The sequence below is a fragment of the Alligator sinensis genome, unplaced genomic scaffold (genome assembly GCF_000455745.1).
Source record: "Alligator sinensis unplaced genomic scaffold, ASM45574v1 scaffold872_3, whole genome shotgun sequence".
In the NCBI taxonomy this organism is placed as follows: Eukaryota; Metazoa; Chordata; order Crocodylia; family Alligatoridae; genus Alligator; species Alligator sinensis.
In genome coordinates, this window is record NW_005842137.1 from 1,173,861 (window position 1) to 1,191,278 (window position 17,418).

The window sequence follows — 17,418 nt, forward strand, 5'->3', positions numbered from 1 at the left end:
TCGGCCGCCTCCCGCCGAGCCAATGCGGAGCTGTGATGCTGCGGGGACGTGAAGCAAGGGCACGGGAGAGAGGGCGGAGCCTCCCGCTTCAGGCGAGAGAGACCATCTGCGGGAAGGGAAGGACGGGGCGGGGTGTGTGTGGGGCGAACCATCCTTGAAGTGGTCTGGAAGGAACCAACTTGCTAGAGGAGGAGTTTAAACCAACCTGGGAAAGGGGCAAACCACCTGTCCTGGGAAGAAGGGGCAGGCACAGTTTAAACCAAGTGCAGGGGGAAAGCGGGTTAAACCACCTGCGCCGGGGAGGAATGTGCTGCGGTTAAACAAGCTGCCTGGGGGAGACAGGATGGATCCAACCACTCGCCCCGAGGAAGAGGGGTAGAATGCTGTTTGAGATGGAGTGGGTTAAACCATTTCCCCTGAGGGGAAAGGGGGTGTCATTTCTGGGTGGGTAAGGGGGGGCGCGCTCCGTGCAGTTAACCCCTTCAGCTCCAGCCTGGAGGGGCAGAGGCCCAGGGGGACGCAGTGGGGTGGGTCCGCGGGGCGCTCGGATCCCTGCACGTCCACTGCGCTGGCCCGTGAACTTGCCACGTGAGCCTCGCTGCACGTGGGGCCTTGTCCTAAGCTTTCTAACGGCCCCCCAGAGCAGCCGGGCCCTGCGCAGCCCGCCGGGGAAGCTGTGGCAGCAGCATAAGCGGGTGATGGGGGGCTGCGTGCCCCCCCTTTGATTTCTGCTCCACCCAAATGTTTAAAACCAAGCGCCAGGCAGGAGCCACCGCCGCGTTTCTATTGAGAGGGGCTGAGAGAGCCCCTTGACTCTGTCCTCTCCCGGTTCCTGTTAATCTCTCTCCACTCCGCCAGGGTGAACAACCTCCGTCCCTTTCAATGGTCCTGACGTCCCACCAACGCAGCTACCCGTTCCTCTGCGCTTTTGCTGTCTGTTGTCCCGTCCGGATAATGGGAGTGAAATAGTGACGTTGTAGCCCTGGTGGGCCCGAAACGACACGGGGGGGCAAGGATTTCTTAGGGCCTTCTCTGTTACTGCACCAGCTACGTCGCTGGGAGAAAGCTGGACGAGCGTCCGAATGGCAGACGCGGTTCCTCAGCAAGCTGGGCAGCTGCGCCCCGCTTCCGGTCTTCACACCTGAGGAAGAACGTCTTCCCTTTGCAAGCTGCCTAACTTCCTGGCAATGTCCAGGGACCCTGGGCTTCTCTGAGTTAAAAAAAAATCCCCAATTTTCGGTTAAAAACCAGTAACCCCCAAATCCACATTGTTCAATGATTAAAACAAAACACCACTACACACACACATACATGCACACACATCTATACATATATACACACATATATATACATATACACATACACATATATATGTGCACACACCTCTCTCTCTCTCTCTCTATATATATATATCTATATCTCTATATAGATGGTGTTTCGTTAAAATCACGGAAAAATGGGCATGCGGGGTTACTTTCTTTAACTGAAAATTGGGGATTATCTTAAATCAGAGGAAACCAGGATCTGTGGTAATGTCTCTCCTATTTTACAGCCCCGCAACCTGTTTTCAGCTCTAGCTAAAAACCTGAACTCAGATGAGGTAATATGGACACGGAGGTAGAAAAATGAATGACAGTGAAATATTGGAGGCATTGTCAAGGCACTCAAGAAGGCTAGATTTTTATTTTTTTTAATGTATCTGAATAAAAGACACGCATTTAACTGTAATGACTACAGGACTGACAATACAGTATCCTGTGACTATTTTTTTGCCTAGTGTCATAGATGGTAGGGGCTGGAAGGGACCTTACAGATCATCGGGTCCAGACCCCCTGCACTTGGGCAGGAAAAGCCGCTGGGGTCAGATGACCCCAGCAACATGGGCATCAAGATGCTTTGCTGGGAACTTTTCCTCCAGTTCTGGATAGACATGAATCTTTATACTGGGATCTGATAGCCGTTGGAGTTTTAAACTTTATATATACTCTAGCAAATTAATGCACATTCCAAGAGTTGTATTTGTTTTGTGCTTGGTCTTAAACCAAATAATATAGTGTTAGCCCCTGTCATATTAATAAAGCTTCTAGTTTCTCTTTAACTGGAAAAAAATATGTTGTTGGGTTAGATGTGATGATGCACTGCACCATCTGCACTCCCCTTTTAAAAATTTTAGATCCACCCATGTGGGTGATATTCCTGGTTCTGCCAGTTTCCCTGGTAAAAAACGTTGCTTCACCCATCTCTGCTTCGGTTTTCTTTATAACCCTTTGTCTTATTTAGTTTTAATACAAACTCTTTGCGGTAGGGAGTGTTTCTTGCTCTTTGTACAGCCCCTGGCATCACTAAGTCCTGATCTCAGGTGAGGCTTTTAAGTCATAATAGAAATGTTTCTGAATAGCATTGGCTCTCTGTGAAATGGTAACACAGTGTAGGGCCTTACAGTTTGGTTTCACTGTGAAAAAGAAATCAGTGATGCAGATTCAGGGATGTTTTTTGGTTTACGCTCTGCACTGGAGCTAGTCTAATATGTCAACAGTTTTTGGAGATGTTTTAAAAAATGTTGTGTTTTTTTTCTTTCTCTCTGAAATTTCCTCTGAATAGTTTGGTTTTTGTGGAAAAAAGAAAAAGCAAACTTATTTTAAAAAATGGTTTCAATGAAATGTGTCTGACACTTGGAGATCTCTACCTTTTTTCTTTTTGAAAAAGAGCAATGTCCCACTAAAGTTTCTTTCAACACATTCTTTCCAACAGGTGTCTATGTATGACTGTCCCTGTACAAAGATGACCGAACGCCATGCAAGCTAATCCACTGCTTCAGGAATCTGAACAAGAAAATCAAAACCCACTTCCCTGAAGACAATGCTGGCATAAACATCGACTCTAGGAAGAGTAAGTGCAAATTCTACTACTGTTAGCAACAGCACCACCAAAAAGAAATATCACTACAAATCTAACAACAGAACATTTTTCCCAAGACTGCACTGCTTACACACCAGTAAAAGGAACTCATGACATGAGACTATGTGTATAACAGTGCCATCTGGTGACTCTTACCATAATGACAATAATAGAAGACTATCAGAGCTTAATAATGACTGAGAGAATGGGATGCTATTAATTTAATATTAATATTAAACCTGATTAAATTTGGTAGTGAACAGGGCTATCATTTTCAAACTAAGGTGCTTACCTTACAAAATGACTCCATTCAGTCTGAGTGCTCCCACCAAAGTCGCAGAGTCCATTTACAGTGCATAAAGTTAAGCACGTATGTTTCTGGAGTCTGGTGTGTTGAGCATTAAGCATCCAAATGGTATGTAGGCACCTAAGTGGTCAAGCTGATTTCTGAGAGGCACTGAAAGCTGCAGCTCCTATGGTTTTGGTGAGAGCTGTGAGTAATTTGCTTTTCTGAAATCACGCACAGAACCCTCTTGCAGAATGTAAAAGATCAGGGCTTAAGGGTGGGTTTGGATTCCAGGTCTGAAGCACTTGTATTTGAAAATCTGTGGGTTTAGGGCAGAATCCTATTTCACCTTACAGTTTTCCAGCCACGTAGCTGCCATTTTTGGCATTGATGCATACTTTGTGATCCTGCTTTTCATACACTGGGGACACACAAGCACCCACATGTTACTGACCATACACAGTAGGCTACACACTGATTGTCTAGGCAAGGATGCAATTACATCAGTACATACACGTGTATGCTGGGTAAGCAGAAATCATGACATTCTACCTGGCAAAAGCCCATGACTAGTGGGTGCAGGAGAGCCCCAGGAGATGAGTAGTTAGGCCACTTGCCCAGGAAGTAAGAGACCCCACCTCACTCAGGAGGGGCTTGGAGCTGCCTCTCTCCAGTTTCTAGCACAGGGCTCCAATCACCATGTTGCACATCAGGCATTAACTAGGTCTTTCTCCAGTGCTCCCTTTGAAGCTGGCCCCCTGAACAGTTGAGAGTGGGAGGTATATGGGGCCAGGAGGAAAGGAGCAAACTAGAGGCTGTGCCTCAGTGAGATGGATGCTGGCCTGGATCTTTGCTCCCAGAGGGGCAGACACCTTCCCAGACCATTCAGCGCAAGTTGCAGAGACACAGCTTCAAGAGGAGGGCTGGAAAAGGGCCAGTGTAAAGCCTGGAGGGGGCTGTTAGACATTCTCATTCCTTCCTAAGGGACAAAGTGACCCCTTGCTGGCAGGGCCAGATCTCATGTAGGGTTCCCTCACAGCACGTAGTTTCTTTCACCGAGCTTCCTTGGTGTGCTGTGTTCCAAAGGTACAGCACCCAGCCTTTGAAGTTTTAATACAAAGCTTTTGTAGCTTAAAAACAAATTAACACACTGTATTTTATTCTGGCTGGGCTTTACTGGATGGAGCCCTGCTCCTGCCCCACAGCCTGGTCTGGCTGGCTGGAAGTAGTGTGCTGGGCCTTCCCTCAGGACACCCATGTTAAGATGCTTGCTTGCTAGCCCCTGTGGCCATAGTGTCTCAGCAGCATTGGCTCTGGCGCTTAGGAGCCACTTCAGCTGGGAAAAGTCAGTATGTTCACATGGAACTGAAGAGTCTCAGATCAGGGTGGGATCTGAAGCACTTTGCATGTACTCTGTCTGTCCATGTGCTTACACTGTATCCCCCAACCAGCTCATTCAGTTATTTAGAAAGCTCCTATTAGTGTGATCTCTGAGCACCTCACACCCTCCTGGTGAGGTAGAGCAGTGCGGTCATTTTGGAGCTCAGAAAGTGATTTGTCTGGGGTCATCTAGGAGGTCTGTGTCAGAGTAGAGACTTGACTCAGCCTAGGACTTGGGAGTTGTAAAGTCCACCAGATCACTCGTCTTCTCCAGTGGGACCTCAGGGCTTTGGATCAGGCCAGTGTTGCTAGTCACGATACATTATTCTTGCACATAACTAGTTCTGGGTATGGATTTTCTTCCTTTAAATAAATAGCAACACCTTAAAAGGACATTAGCAAATACTTTGCCACTCAAGAGGACATCAAAGGTACAAAGCAAAGCTCTTGAAGACACAAAATACCAACATTCACAGTTGCACAAGCCAGCTGAATTAGTCCTTTGCCTCATTACTAGTCAGATTTGAAAAAACGTTGAGTGTTCTGTTTTCAAGAACTCATCCCCCACAACCTGCTCCCTTTAGCCACTTAAATGAAGTGGATGAAGCTTTGGAAATACTGAACACTTAGCTCCTCTCCCTGAAAACCTTAGTCATCCAAGTGTCTGGGTAGGGGCTGAGTTCTTTTGAAAACCAGCCCAGGGATTGAAGATTTAATGCTATGGTCCCATTCTGCTGGCTCAGAACCTCTCAAAATCAGGGCCAACATCTCTCTCTCTGTTGAGCTTGGTTTATTTCTCTTATGCTATTTCACAAATACGTGGAGAGGGATGGTGAGTGCTGAAGCAAAGTGCTGTAGGTTTGAACACACTGTGTCTTTCTGACAGCCTTTCTCAGTGGGCTGGTCTACATGCATGTTTTTTACTTTGAGGTAATCAAGATAGTTAAGGGCTTTGTAGAGGCCTATCTAGACACTTTCTAGACATTTGTCCCAGGCTACACAAATATGCCAGAGTAGATCGGGCATTTGTATCCTGAACCAGTCATGTAGAATGTCCAAAGTAAGATTGAAGGCAGGGTAGATTTCCACCTTATAGACTAACTAAATCCAAGATGCATACCCTGGTGTAAACGGTGGCCTGCTTCATCAAATAAAGCTTTACAGGTGCATCATCTGCCTCCTGTCAACTAAAAATAAACCTGCTCAGGGTAAAATGACTCGTGAGAGCATATCCTTATGAACGTAGACAAGTCACTGCCTCTCTCTCTTGGTGCCTCCGTTGCCTCCTCTGGAAGATAGGGAGAATTTTATGGCCCCATATCCCAGAATAACCATGAAGATTTCTCCCAGAATGCCTGCTGCACTTTGAGCCCCTCAGAAGTCAGATGCTTGAGAAGGGCAACGTATGATTGTTTGCAACTCCTTTCTTCCTTCCTTCCTTCCTTCCTAGAACAGGTCTGAGTCTCTCACAGTCTGCACCACGCATGGTCGCTAATCACCCAGCAAAACGAGGGCCAGGCCAAGGAGAATGGGACTCTGCCTTTCAGTTTAACATTCAAGTGAAATGCTTAAGGAGGAGACTTTTTTATAGGTTTCTACAGACCTTTGTGTCTAGGGCCCAGGACCCCCAGGTCTGGCCAAATTTCCAAAGACTAAGCACTCAACTTTCTGATGTCTTTTGAACATCTCACCTTTGATAGTAAAGGATAATGAAGGCAGCTGGCTTGGCTGACACTAGAGGGCAGTATGATTTTGCTGTTCATCAATGTTGGTCAGTCCCAAGCCCCGTGTAGCATTGTATCTGAATGAATCACTCTGTGGGCAATGGGCATCAGAGAATATTTCCCAAGGCAGAAGCGGCCTGAAGACAAAGGCCAGCTTTCAATTCTGAGCAAGAATGCAAGTGAAGAGGCAAGAATCACTTCCCTCTTCCTCTCAAGGCTAAGGAGAGGAAAGGAAACTTAAAGCCAAGCAAGAAATGGAAAGTTAGTGTAGGAGCTCCCAGGCAGGGGGAAAGTATATTTGGTTGAAACACATCATGCACAAAGACATCCAGTCTGGATACAAAGTGATGAGGAATCCCTCACTTCCCGCAGTAGTGTTTTCTAGGATTCATCGCTCTCACTGTTAAAAACACTGCTTAAGTTGTAACTTGAGTGTGCCTTCATTTTGCTTCCAGCTATAGACTCTTGTCATGCCTTTCTTTGCTGGATTAATGGGCTCATCATTATCTGGTATTTTCTCCCCATGAAAGCATTTATACACTGTGCCTGAGTCACTCCTTGGCCTTCTTTATGATGGGCTAAAAATTCCATTTATTTTTACTTGTTGAAGTTTTCTCTGTAAACATGATGAGTCATGCTGATGTGGCATCTATAACCCCTGAGTCATCACGGTTCTTGGGCGTATGCTTAAGTGTTTTGCTGAGTCAGAGTCACTGTTTGCTCCTTGGGGCTGAGGCCAACTCTGTTCTGTACAAAGTGGGGCCCTGGGGTTCCTAGGAGCTACCATCGTCACCTTTGGCAAGCTCGTGCAATGGAGGACAATTGTCTTCTGGTCACCGTCATTGTTATACAAGGGCTTGGACAAAAAGGGCCTGAGTCACACACTGGCACCCCTATGGCTGGAAGGGCTGAAATTCTGCAGCTGGAATTTGTAAATGGCCCTGGCTCTTAATAATGATCTGAGAAGGACTCATGTTTCAAACACTGCCTGCTGAAACCCTATCAGAGTCAAAATCTGCATCTGCACCTGGATCTCATCTCTCTCTCCCACATGTTTAACAAACTCACTGGGCATGACACCCCACGCGAGGGATACTGCCAGGTTATACCGATAGCACTTTCTAGCCCTCGACATACCTGAATGAATGAAACCTCCCAAGTTCATGATCTCTGGGAAGCCAGGCCAGTGCCACTCTTCCCAATTCAAAGAACTGGAAAGTGCAGGCATAGAGTTTAAACCCAACCTTGGCTAAAGCAGCCCCTACCTGGGGCCACTTTCAGATCTATGACGCTTTGGAGCTGGGTTTTCCGATGTGCTGAGCATGTGAAAGTTCCTCTGATGTCAAGGGGGCGGTTGCTCCGCACTTCTGCAATTCAGGTCTACTTAACACGCAGATAGGAACTGAGTCACCTCCACTCAAGGCACACCTTCGAAAACCAGCTCTACGTACCTAGAGTCTGTTCAGTGGAAAAACTGTTCATCTGAACAGTCCCTCTATCTAGGGACAGGTGGCCTGGCCTTTCTATCCCATCAGAGCTGCATGCACAGGAAGACAGGCAGCAATCCCTCTCTTTGGGAATTTTATGTCAGCTTCCTCCATTTCAGCTCACAGGCCCCTCAGGCTTTCCTCCTTGAGTCCATCTGGGAATGTGTATGGGAACGTCCCATGGGAATGGGAATGTCTACAAGCCATTCCCTTCCTCCCAGTGGAACGGGTGTGGTTATTATAAGGGGTGCGCGGGTTTATTAAGGTAGTTGGATAAGAAAAGGTGCAATGGAAGTCTATGATAGAGGATGCATATATATACCTAAATATATATAGATATAGATCTATTTTAATGATATAAAAAAATTATGTGATAACAGAAGAGCTCAGTCACCTCCCCCAAAGGGAGATAGTGCTCGGTTTTTAAGATCTAGCCTGCCAGATCAGGTGGGAAGCAAAGAAACACTGAGCATCTTAAGAATTTATTTAGCCTGACTCCTGGTTTTACCACAAACAGGTGAATTCACAGCCCTGGGCCAGCTCACACAGGGCTGAACAGTCAACCACTTGGGGCTCAGCACTCAAAATGGGAGTCTTTGCCCTAGTGATACCTATAATGGAGGGCAGGAAAGGAGGGAAACAATTCAGAGGAAGGGGGTGCCATCTTTCTTGCTGCATGTAGGATATCGCTTAACAATCACAAATCAGCAGAGCAAGCCAGGATCCATCGTCGGAGGGCAGCTCCTGTTCCTAATGTGATCCCAGTTTGCAGCAGCCAGTCACCCAAAGCAGCACAACTGATTAACTCAGGCCATTCTGTTGGGTGCGTCAGCCAAAGACCAAAAGGGGTTATTGAGACTGAACATCCCTCTTGGGCCCAGGCTCATTGGGCTCATTGGCAAAGCAGGTGGGGATGCTCATTGGCAAGGCACCTGGCCGCTGCCTGGGGCAGAGCCAGACAGAAGGGAAGAGGATCTCTCTAAAACAACTAGAAAGTAATGCAGGCCTTAGATCCGAACCCTCCCAGGGTCACAAGGCTGTTTGCATGTGTCCCAGGCCTCCCTTCAGTCAGCAAAGAGCCAGGGAGTGAGCACTACTGAGTTTATGGTAGGTCCAGTGCCTTTGGTTCCACGTCCCATAACAGAATAAAAGGGCAGGTAGAAGCTGGCGCTGGGGCACTCTGCCCTGGGGATGCTCACAAGGGCTGAAAGCACAACTGTTTGGCACCAATATACAGAGAGGTGTTTTTCAGTTTGCTGGTTTAACTGAAAAATAAGTATAAAATGTGGGTCTGTGTTGATCAAAATGAGAACTTGTTAGGTTTCTCATCATGGTGAGAAAGCAAGGCAGAACGGTTTCACTTCAGATCAACTGCAATCTTTTGTTCCACTCGAAATGAGAAGGTTTGTTTCAGTTTGGGGGGTACTTGAACCCTGGGTAAAAAGAAGAGTCTCCTGGGCCTTGGAAATGAAACCATGCCTTCAAAACACAACATCCACGTGTTTTGCTATGAGCATGTTGAAATTAAATGTTTGGGCTTTTCCTTTTTTTTTTTTTTTCATTTGTCTTTTTTTGCAGTCCAAGCTCCTGGTTGATTTTGCTCCCAGTTCCCAGATCATTTTGATTCCCTCAAACTGCCTTTTTCCCCCCCCGGTGACTGAAACATTAGCTTAAAAAAAATAAAAAAGCAAAACAAAACAAAACCCGCCCACCTCTAAAATTTAGGGGAATTTCTGGCTTTTTCTCAGTGCATCTCATATAGGTATTAGGCCAGATTCTGTTCTCAGTGATGCAAATATATAAACCGCAAGTGACTGAGGGTATAACTCTCTGGTCTAAAATGGGCGTGAGGGGAAGAAGCAGCCGGCACATGGAGATTCCAGCGAAGTGTGTACAGTCATGTTGGACTCAGGCCAGTGTGGCTGAAAGCCACATCTGGGCAGAGTTTGCATTTAGAAAGACTCTGTGTTGACAAGATACCATCTGGGAACCGTGACCATGTGTGTGAGTGAGCAGGGGCCTGTTTATGTGGACTCTATTCTTGCTATTATTCATCATCCGATTTAAGGTAGCACCATGCTCAGAGCCCCATCAAGCTAGATCAGGTGTGAGGCACATGGTGCTAGGGGCTGTACAAACAGAGCAAAAGAGTGCTCCCTGGCTCAAACCAGTGCTCCCTGGTTACTGTTCAGCATAAAGTGAGAGAGCCGGGCACTGTTCCTTCCTCCAGATGTACCGTCCTCCCTCACAAGGTGTTTTCAGACAGTAAAGCTATCTAAATTCCTAGATATCATCTGACACATACCAATATGCTATTTTAGAGCCTCTTGTTGGAAGCAATCTACTGTAACACTACTCACTACTGCAGTGTTTCCCACATCCTCTTTTTAAAGCCTGAAGAAGCCATTTACTATGCTGGTATACGGCTCCAATCAGTACTCTTTATGATATACCATGCTTTATAGGTTGGCAATGCCACAAAGTGGCCATCTTTCTTATGATATCAGCTCCCCACAAACCTCCCCAAGGTGAACAGTGTCTTTGTAAAATAAAGTCTTTGGTTCCTCATCTGTAAAATGGGCAGAATGATAGTCTTGTTTTCTTCCATGCTTTTTCTATCTCATTTGTTTGTGAGCTCTTTGGGGTAGGGATTATCTGCTGTTATTTTTATATATGTAGAGCACCTGACACAACGGAGTCCCATTTGGTGGTATTCCTGTAAATGCAAACAGGAATAAATAAAAATAATAAAAATAGTATCTACCCAACAGACAAAAACATACACACACATGCAAGCATTTGGTCCAGACTGCAGCTACTTGGTGTTATCAGGCAATGAATTAATTCATGCATTAATGAATTCGCTAATAGATTGCCATTCATTTGAGTCCCTTTGGGGAGGAATCCCCATACACAACCTAGGCTAGTCCCTACATTTTGTTTGTTGATAATATAAAAGTGTTTGTGAGAGGAACCAAAAATTCATCATGTCAGGTTTTCAATAGCAAACACTTGTTTTTTTCAAAGCTACAATGAAAGCCGTGATAATGTGGGCGTCACCTATTCCCCTTTGAATCTGCAACCTAAACATTGCAGCTGCCGGCTAAGAAACAGGAAGTGAAAATGGCAAGATAAGTGGAAGTGTCCAAGCTGCAGTAGTTGCAAACACAACAGTGGTGCAAAGCAAATGGGATGTTTAAAGTGTTCTCGATTTTGAGTGATCTTGGGCTCTGCTAATGGTTACATTTATGAGGAGGGGCTGGGGAACTGGGTTTATTTAATCTTGTCAAGAGGAGACTGAGAGGGGATGTAATAGCAACCTTCAACTACCTGAAGGGGAGTTCGAAATAGGGTTGCCAACCCTCCAGGATTGCCCTGGAGTCTGCAGGAATTAGAAAGAAATCTCCAGGAGATTGCTTAGAGGTACCCAACAGATAAACGAGAAGGCATTCATTAAAAATAAATATTAAATGTTGAATCTGATTTACACAGTAATCCAGTAGGTTTTAAAAATGTAATAGTAATGTGCGTTGGCCTTCCTCATGTCAAGTCTACGCACCATAATCTGTAAGTGATATGTGCTAGCACATGGGCACATTTGTGTTGTGTGTCACGGACACATTGGTGTTTCAGAAACCTCCTGGGATAGATTTAAACAGTCGGCAACACTAGTTCGAAAGAGGATGGAGCTGGACTGTTCTCAGTGGTGGTAGATGATGGTACAAGGAGCGACGGGCTTAAGTTGCAGCAAGGGAAGTTTAGGTTAGGTTTTAGGAAGAATTTTCTTACTAGGAAGGTAGTAAGACACTTGAACAGGTTACCTAGAGAGATGGTGGCAGCTCCATCCTTGGAGTTTTTTAAGACCCAGCTGGACAAAGCCCTGGCTGGGATGATCTAGCTGGGGCTGGTCATGCTTTGAGCAGGGGTTGGACTGGATGTGACCTCCTGAGGTCCCTCATTTTCTATGATTCTGTGATTTCTTCTGTGCTAGGCACTGTCCAAGGGAAGTTCTAGCACCATCAACCCCAAGCATTAAAAAATCATGCATCTGTCTCCAATACACAAAACATCAACAATCAGGAGATTTTTTTATTTAAATAATAAATGGGGGCTCTTTTCCTTTGCTTTCTTATTCCAGAGCCTTTTCAGGCTTTTCTTGACAAAAATGAGGACTAGAAACCGCACATGGCATACACAGCTGAGAGTCTCACCAAATCACGTCTCCAGGTGCTGAGGCTTTCAGAACAGCACCCAATGTCATGAGGATAGCAATACAATAATGAAAGTTGACAATAATGATGTCCCTACCATTGAGGGATTTTCAGTGAAAGCCTCAGGTTTGGTAGCATTGGACCTGTTTAAGAGTTTGAGGACAGCTGCTTGAAATCTTTATGGCACAGAGACTCTTCTAAGTGAAAAGGCGAAATAGAATCCAACCCCATCGCAAGCCCAGGGTCTGGGGTTGCCCATAAGGGTTTCCCTTTCAGGTGGGATCAGAAATGGGAGCACTTCACAGAGATTTCGCTTACTAGAACAGAGCTGGGAGATGCCAGTGGTATCCTGTCACTAGAGAAAAAGCTTGCCGCTGGTCCTTTTCTGAGGTGCTGGCCTTTAGCAAGGCAAGGCAACCCCTTTTTCTGGTTCGCCCAGTTGGTTCCTGGCCTAGTCAGGATGAGATGCCTCTGTTTGACCCCAGATGATTGTAACTGTGTTGGATTGTCCCACGTGTGAGCGCTGTCAGAGAAGGAGATTGGGCTAAACGGACCATGGATCTGACCCGGGCGGGAAGTTCCTAAGTTCTGTCTTTGTTTCTTAGGGTCCTGGCTAAGCAGAGCATTGGAAGACTAACTTGTTCATCCAGACAGTGGGAGGATCCCCTGTGCTATCCCCCTCAGCACTTTAGCAGCTGCGTATACAGTACCCTATCCAGCTGGTGCTAGGACACTGCAGAGGGACCCCCTCATCAGGAGGTCACGCCATTTCCTGCTGGAAAAGGAGGTAAGTTAGCATTGATGTGATCTCTTTGGCAAACCTGTGAGGTGTGGGGGGAAATACTACCACTTTTTGGGAATGAAGGATGGAGACAAAATACAAAGGGCTGTAACTGATGTTTTCTTCTATAGCCGGAGCAAAGGGGCTGATGGCTCCATCGCTGTCACCCTCATCCACCCTCCATCCTCATCAGCCCAGCTCCTTCGTCTCCATCACAAAAGTTCCTCTCCAGGGTTGGAAAGCTTGAAGCATAGGGTTGCAAACTCCATCCGAGCAAAACTGAAGCTGATGGCAAGTAAAGGGTCAGGATTTGGCCAGCTGATGTCAGCAGGAGCTGATTGCATTCTAAGTTCAAGTTTTCCAGAAAGGACCTGCAATCAGGGCTGGATTTTCAAAGCTCCGCTCTTATTTTGGAAGGTTGAGGGCTGAGCTCTGCCTACCGTGGTGTCACAAGGACACTGAGCTAATTTGAAACTCCAGTGCTGATGCTGGTGGCCGGGCTCCTGGATGTCAGGTCCTTGGTGAAGTTTTGGATCACAGAGTACCATGAGAGGTGCAGTGCTCAGGCCCCCTAGGGTTTGCCCCGCCTATGTCTGTAATACTTTAAAACATGGTATGTGAATGTATGGTTCTCCCAAGATGCCTGATCATCAGCCTGAAGCCTGAGTCCCAAGCCAAGGGATTACATCACAGCAAATAAAAGATCCAGTCTCTATCAGAGCAGAAAACTGATGCAACAGACACTTATGGTGACTGTTCGTGCAAATGTGGACTTTTCCTCCCTAGATGTTCACAAAGAGTTTTACAAAGGAAGTCACAATCAGGACCTCTTTTTCTATGGGCTGGGCAGTCAAATAATGTATTCAAGGCCAGCCAGGAGACCAGTGGCAGAGCTGAGAGTAGAAGCCAATGCCTCATCCCCTTAGTGCACACTGAGAGGGCCACCAGCTCTGCTATGGACACGGCTTCTTTGAAGTATCCATTATTTATGTAGAGTCACACAGTAAAGACTCCTCTCCAGGTTCGCAAGCAGTGATTATGCAGTGATACAATTCCCTTCAGTCCCAACCTGGTGCCCAAGGAATTCAGCTATGTATCCCATGAGCCAGCCAGCCGCTGCCTGTCCAGAGACCTCTTCACTGCACTCTGAAGTTAGGGAATGCGGACTTCATTGGAAAGGCTAACGAAGGACATAGCCAAGTTACAGTGAAATGAGACACGTCTTTCTCATACGCATTTACACACCCTCTCTCACTTCTCCCTCTTTGTTCCCTGTAAAGAGCTTTGATGATACTCTAAAACTAAGGGTGCAATTAATTGTTGTCACATTCCTTTGTCAGCCCCCTCCATTACCATTTCTCACCCCCACCCCAAGAATGCTTGTGCCTAATCTTTTTCTTGTCCAATGCAGGTTTCAGCTCACTGGAGTTCATTCCTAATACAAGACCCAACGCCTTCTTTCCCAGCCTCCCTTTTCACTCCGAGCTGTTCAGTCCATTTGCTTTGCTTGCGAAGGTGCCTACGAAGAAGACAGACACCATGAATCTCTTGTGCCCTGGTGGGTTCTGTGGCATGACCCCCAGAACAGGCACCTCTCTAGCTGCCATCTACATGATCCTAATGACAAACATGTACCTGATCTTTGAGACTGGCCATCTAGCACGAGCTAGAAATGAAATAGAAAAAAGCGTGGTCTTAGTAGGCCGGGTGCTGATGATTCCATATTTCTACTACATAGCTATTGCCCTGGCCATCATAACTTATCCAGTGTGCATCCTCCTTATCTACTCAGTTACCAAGCGGCTTCACAGAGGGATGTTCGTCTACGTGGGCTGGATCATCTTTTATGACGTGGTCAACTGCATTCTTGTGCCTCTCACACACAAGACCGTGCAGGAGCTCCTGTTCTCTATAAGCCATTTGGAGTGGTTTGGGCTGGCAATGAGGCTCCTCATGGATTGCTTCTGGCTCTCCTTTGTTGTCACGTATGCCCTGATCATTATGGACAGCAAGATGCAGCACCGGATATCGTTTAAGGGCCGACGCATCTCTAGAAGTGTGGCAGAACCGCCCAGGTTTAGGTTGAGCAATGAGATCCGGAAGCATCCATAAACCGGAGTCTGAGACTGGGTTCCATCGGCAAGAGCCTGGAGACATCAGGCCATTTTGGAGGTTTCTTTCCCCCGTTGTTCAATGTGATGTTTCTCTTGTTCTGTCTTCCAATTTGAGTCCAAAAATAAATAGAAAATATTTTCTGTTGGTGTAAATGGTGTTTTCTAGGCTTTCATTTTGCATTGGACACCTATCCCACTGGAAACCAAGAATCCTTTTGTCCTATTCTCAGATCTGCCACAGACTCCCCCTGAGCAAGCCATTTCATTGCTCTGTGCCTTGGTTTTCCCATCTCTAAAATGGGGGTGATAATATTGACATACATGATATTTATGTGGGTCTTGGGGACTGGCTGATGAAAAGCCTGGTTTCAATAGTTAGTTTGCTGCAAAATCTCATGGCACCATCACAATGATACATCTCTAAGTACTGCGAGACAGAAAGATAAAAGGCCTGGTATAACTGCAAAGTATTGACATTGTTAGGTTTTCTTACTTGGAGGCTAAAGTGGTATGAAAACAGATCCCTTTGCAGCACTTGTACCCACCTTGGGATTGAAATACACCAATGAAACTAGATTTTGTGTTATTTCTGCTTCATATATGACACCTTGATGGTACTGAAAGAAACGTTAGAAACCCAAACACTAATCCTTAGGATCTGCCACCTGCTCTGGGGAGGGTGTGAGAGCACTTTGATGCATCATCACCAGCCATCTGGGCACTGACTCCAGTTCAGTTATTCCATCCTTCCTGATGTGGGATCACATACCAGCCCCCTGAGGGAGCTGGTTCTCCCAGCTGCTCACCATGAGATGCAAGGAACCCAATGACCCACTTGCTGAGGAGCATTTTGCTGGCGCAACTTTGTGTAGATGGGTTAACCTTTTTCCTGGGAAGAAATGACGGGCTCCATGGCTCATTAGAACAGAAAAGAAGAAAGAATGAGAAAACCAGGAAGCGGAAAGACAGAATAAGAAGCAGGTAAATAGTCAAGGAAACAACTAACCGCAGTACAAATTTCTAGCAGCTAGAAGCTCAAAAAATAAAAATACTCGCTGCTCTTTTTTTTTTGTTTTTTGTGGCTGGGGGAGCCAGGAAATGGTAGAGGTAAAATAAGGTTGTGTTTCCTGCAAAGGAGGTGATGTGCAGTGTTGACGTGAAACCCCAAAAGGCCTCCGGGAAAGGCAAGCTGTACTCCAGAGACAAGAAACCTGCGGCCAGTGCCTTAGCAGTGCCCATGATGATGGCAGAAGGGCTGAGCCTAGCAAGCTGGTGCTGGCAGATATAAACTACAGCTGTGGGCACTGGTTTGGTGCCCCCCCCACCCCATGCCTGGGATTCCCTCTCAAGAGAGGATTGGCAGCATTACCTCTGCCTTTTAAGATTTCCACTAAGGGATAGGTAGGGGCAGCTGTATGATGGACGAGGGGATGTACTCAAGCAGATGACCCCTCCGCCAGCACAGTCAGGGCAGTGCTAATCACCTCTGCCCACCCTCCAACTGAAGGAAGAAACATTGGGACCATTTTCTCCAACTACAATGGCAGCCCCATAGACTTTCTGATGTATGTTGTCCCCCACACGCCCCAGCATCCAGCTGGGCTAAATCTTGGCAGCAGTTGCCACGCAAACATCAACAAATACAGTCCCAGAGCACTGACTCGACTGCAGCATTGCCGGTATACAGGGCACAGGCCCCTGCAAAGGGGTTTTCATGGCTACCTAGAAAACCGTACATATATTCATAGTGGGGAAGAGCTGGAGCTCTGTAGAACATAAGAGCAAGCCCAGCCTACAGATCCACCGTACCTTGATTAATGCACTTCCTGAGGGACCAGAGCAACCTCTGGTGCTTATCAGCAGTACATGTACTGCGCTGTGGGCAGCCCCACCGGGCATCTGACCAAGTACTTTGGAGCAGAGGAGGAAAAGCTGTTTCAGGCCTCCAAAAGGATGTGGACAAGTTGGAGAGAGTCCAGTGGAGGGCAATGAAAATGGTTGGGGGTCTGAGGCACACAATATCTGAGGAGAGGCTGAAGGAACTGGGCTTATTTAGTCTGGAGAAGAGAAGACTGAGAGGGGATTCGATAGGAGCCTTTAAGTACTGGAAGGGTCGGAAGAGGATGGAGCTGGACTCTTCTCAGTGGTGGCAGATGACAGAACAAGGAGCAATGGGCTCAAGTTGCAGCAGGGGAAGTTTAGGTTGGTATTAGGAAAAAACTCTCTCAATAGGAAGGTAGTAAAACACTGGAACAGGTTACCCAGAGACGTGGTGGGGTCTCCATCCTTCCAGGTTTTTAAGACTCGACTAGACAAAGCCTTGGCTGGGATGCTCTAGTTGGGGATGGCCCTGCTTGGAGCAAGGGGTTAGACTAGATGTGACCTCCTGAGGTCTCTTCCAATCCTCATCTTCCATGACTCTATATAGAGACCCAATTCCAGAGACCCTGTCCCAGGATATGCTGGGATAAGACTTTGGGAGGTTCGCCTGGCTCTCTATACAAGTCTGACATGCTCAGCAGAGTTCAGCCTATGGA

General features: G+C 46.6%; 1 protein-coding gene across 2 annotated transcripts; it reads left to right on the plus strand.

Annotated features, from left to right (window-relative positions):
* Positions 1–52: 52 nt before the first annotated feature.
* TMEM217 (transmembrane protein 217) lies at positions 53–15,024 on the plus strand. Of its 2 annotated transcripts, none has more exons than XM_025206004.1 (4): positions 53–444; positions 2,752–2,889; positions 12,592–12,773; positions 14,179–15,024. In XM_025206004.1, the coding sequence occupies exon 4, from the start codon at positions 14,307–14,309 to the stop codon at positions 14,877–14,879; it is 573 nt and encodes a 190-aa protein (XP_025061789.1). In that variant the 5' UTR covers positions 53–444; positions 2,752–2,889; positions 12,592–12,773; positions 14,179–14,306; the 3' UTR covers positions 14,880–15,024. The 2 variants fall into 2 exon arrangements, with proteins under 2 accessions (XP_025061789.1, XP_025061788.1); XM_025206003.1 differs by having other exon boundaries at positions 55–397.
* Positions 15,025–17,418: the final 2,394 nt, after the last annotated feature.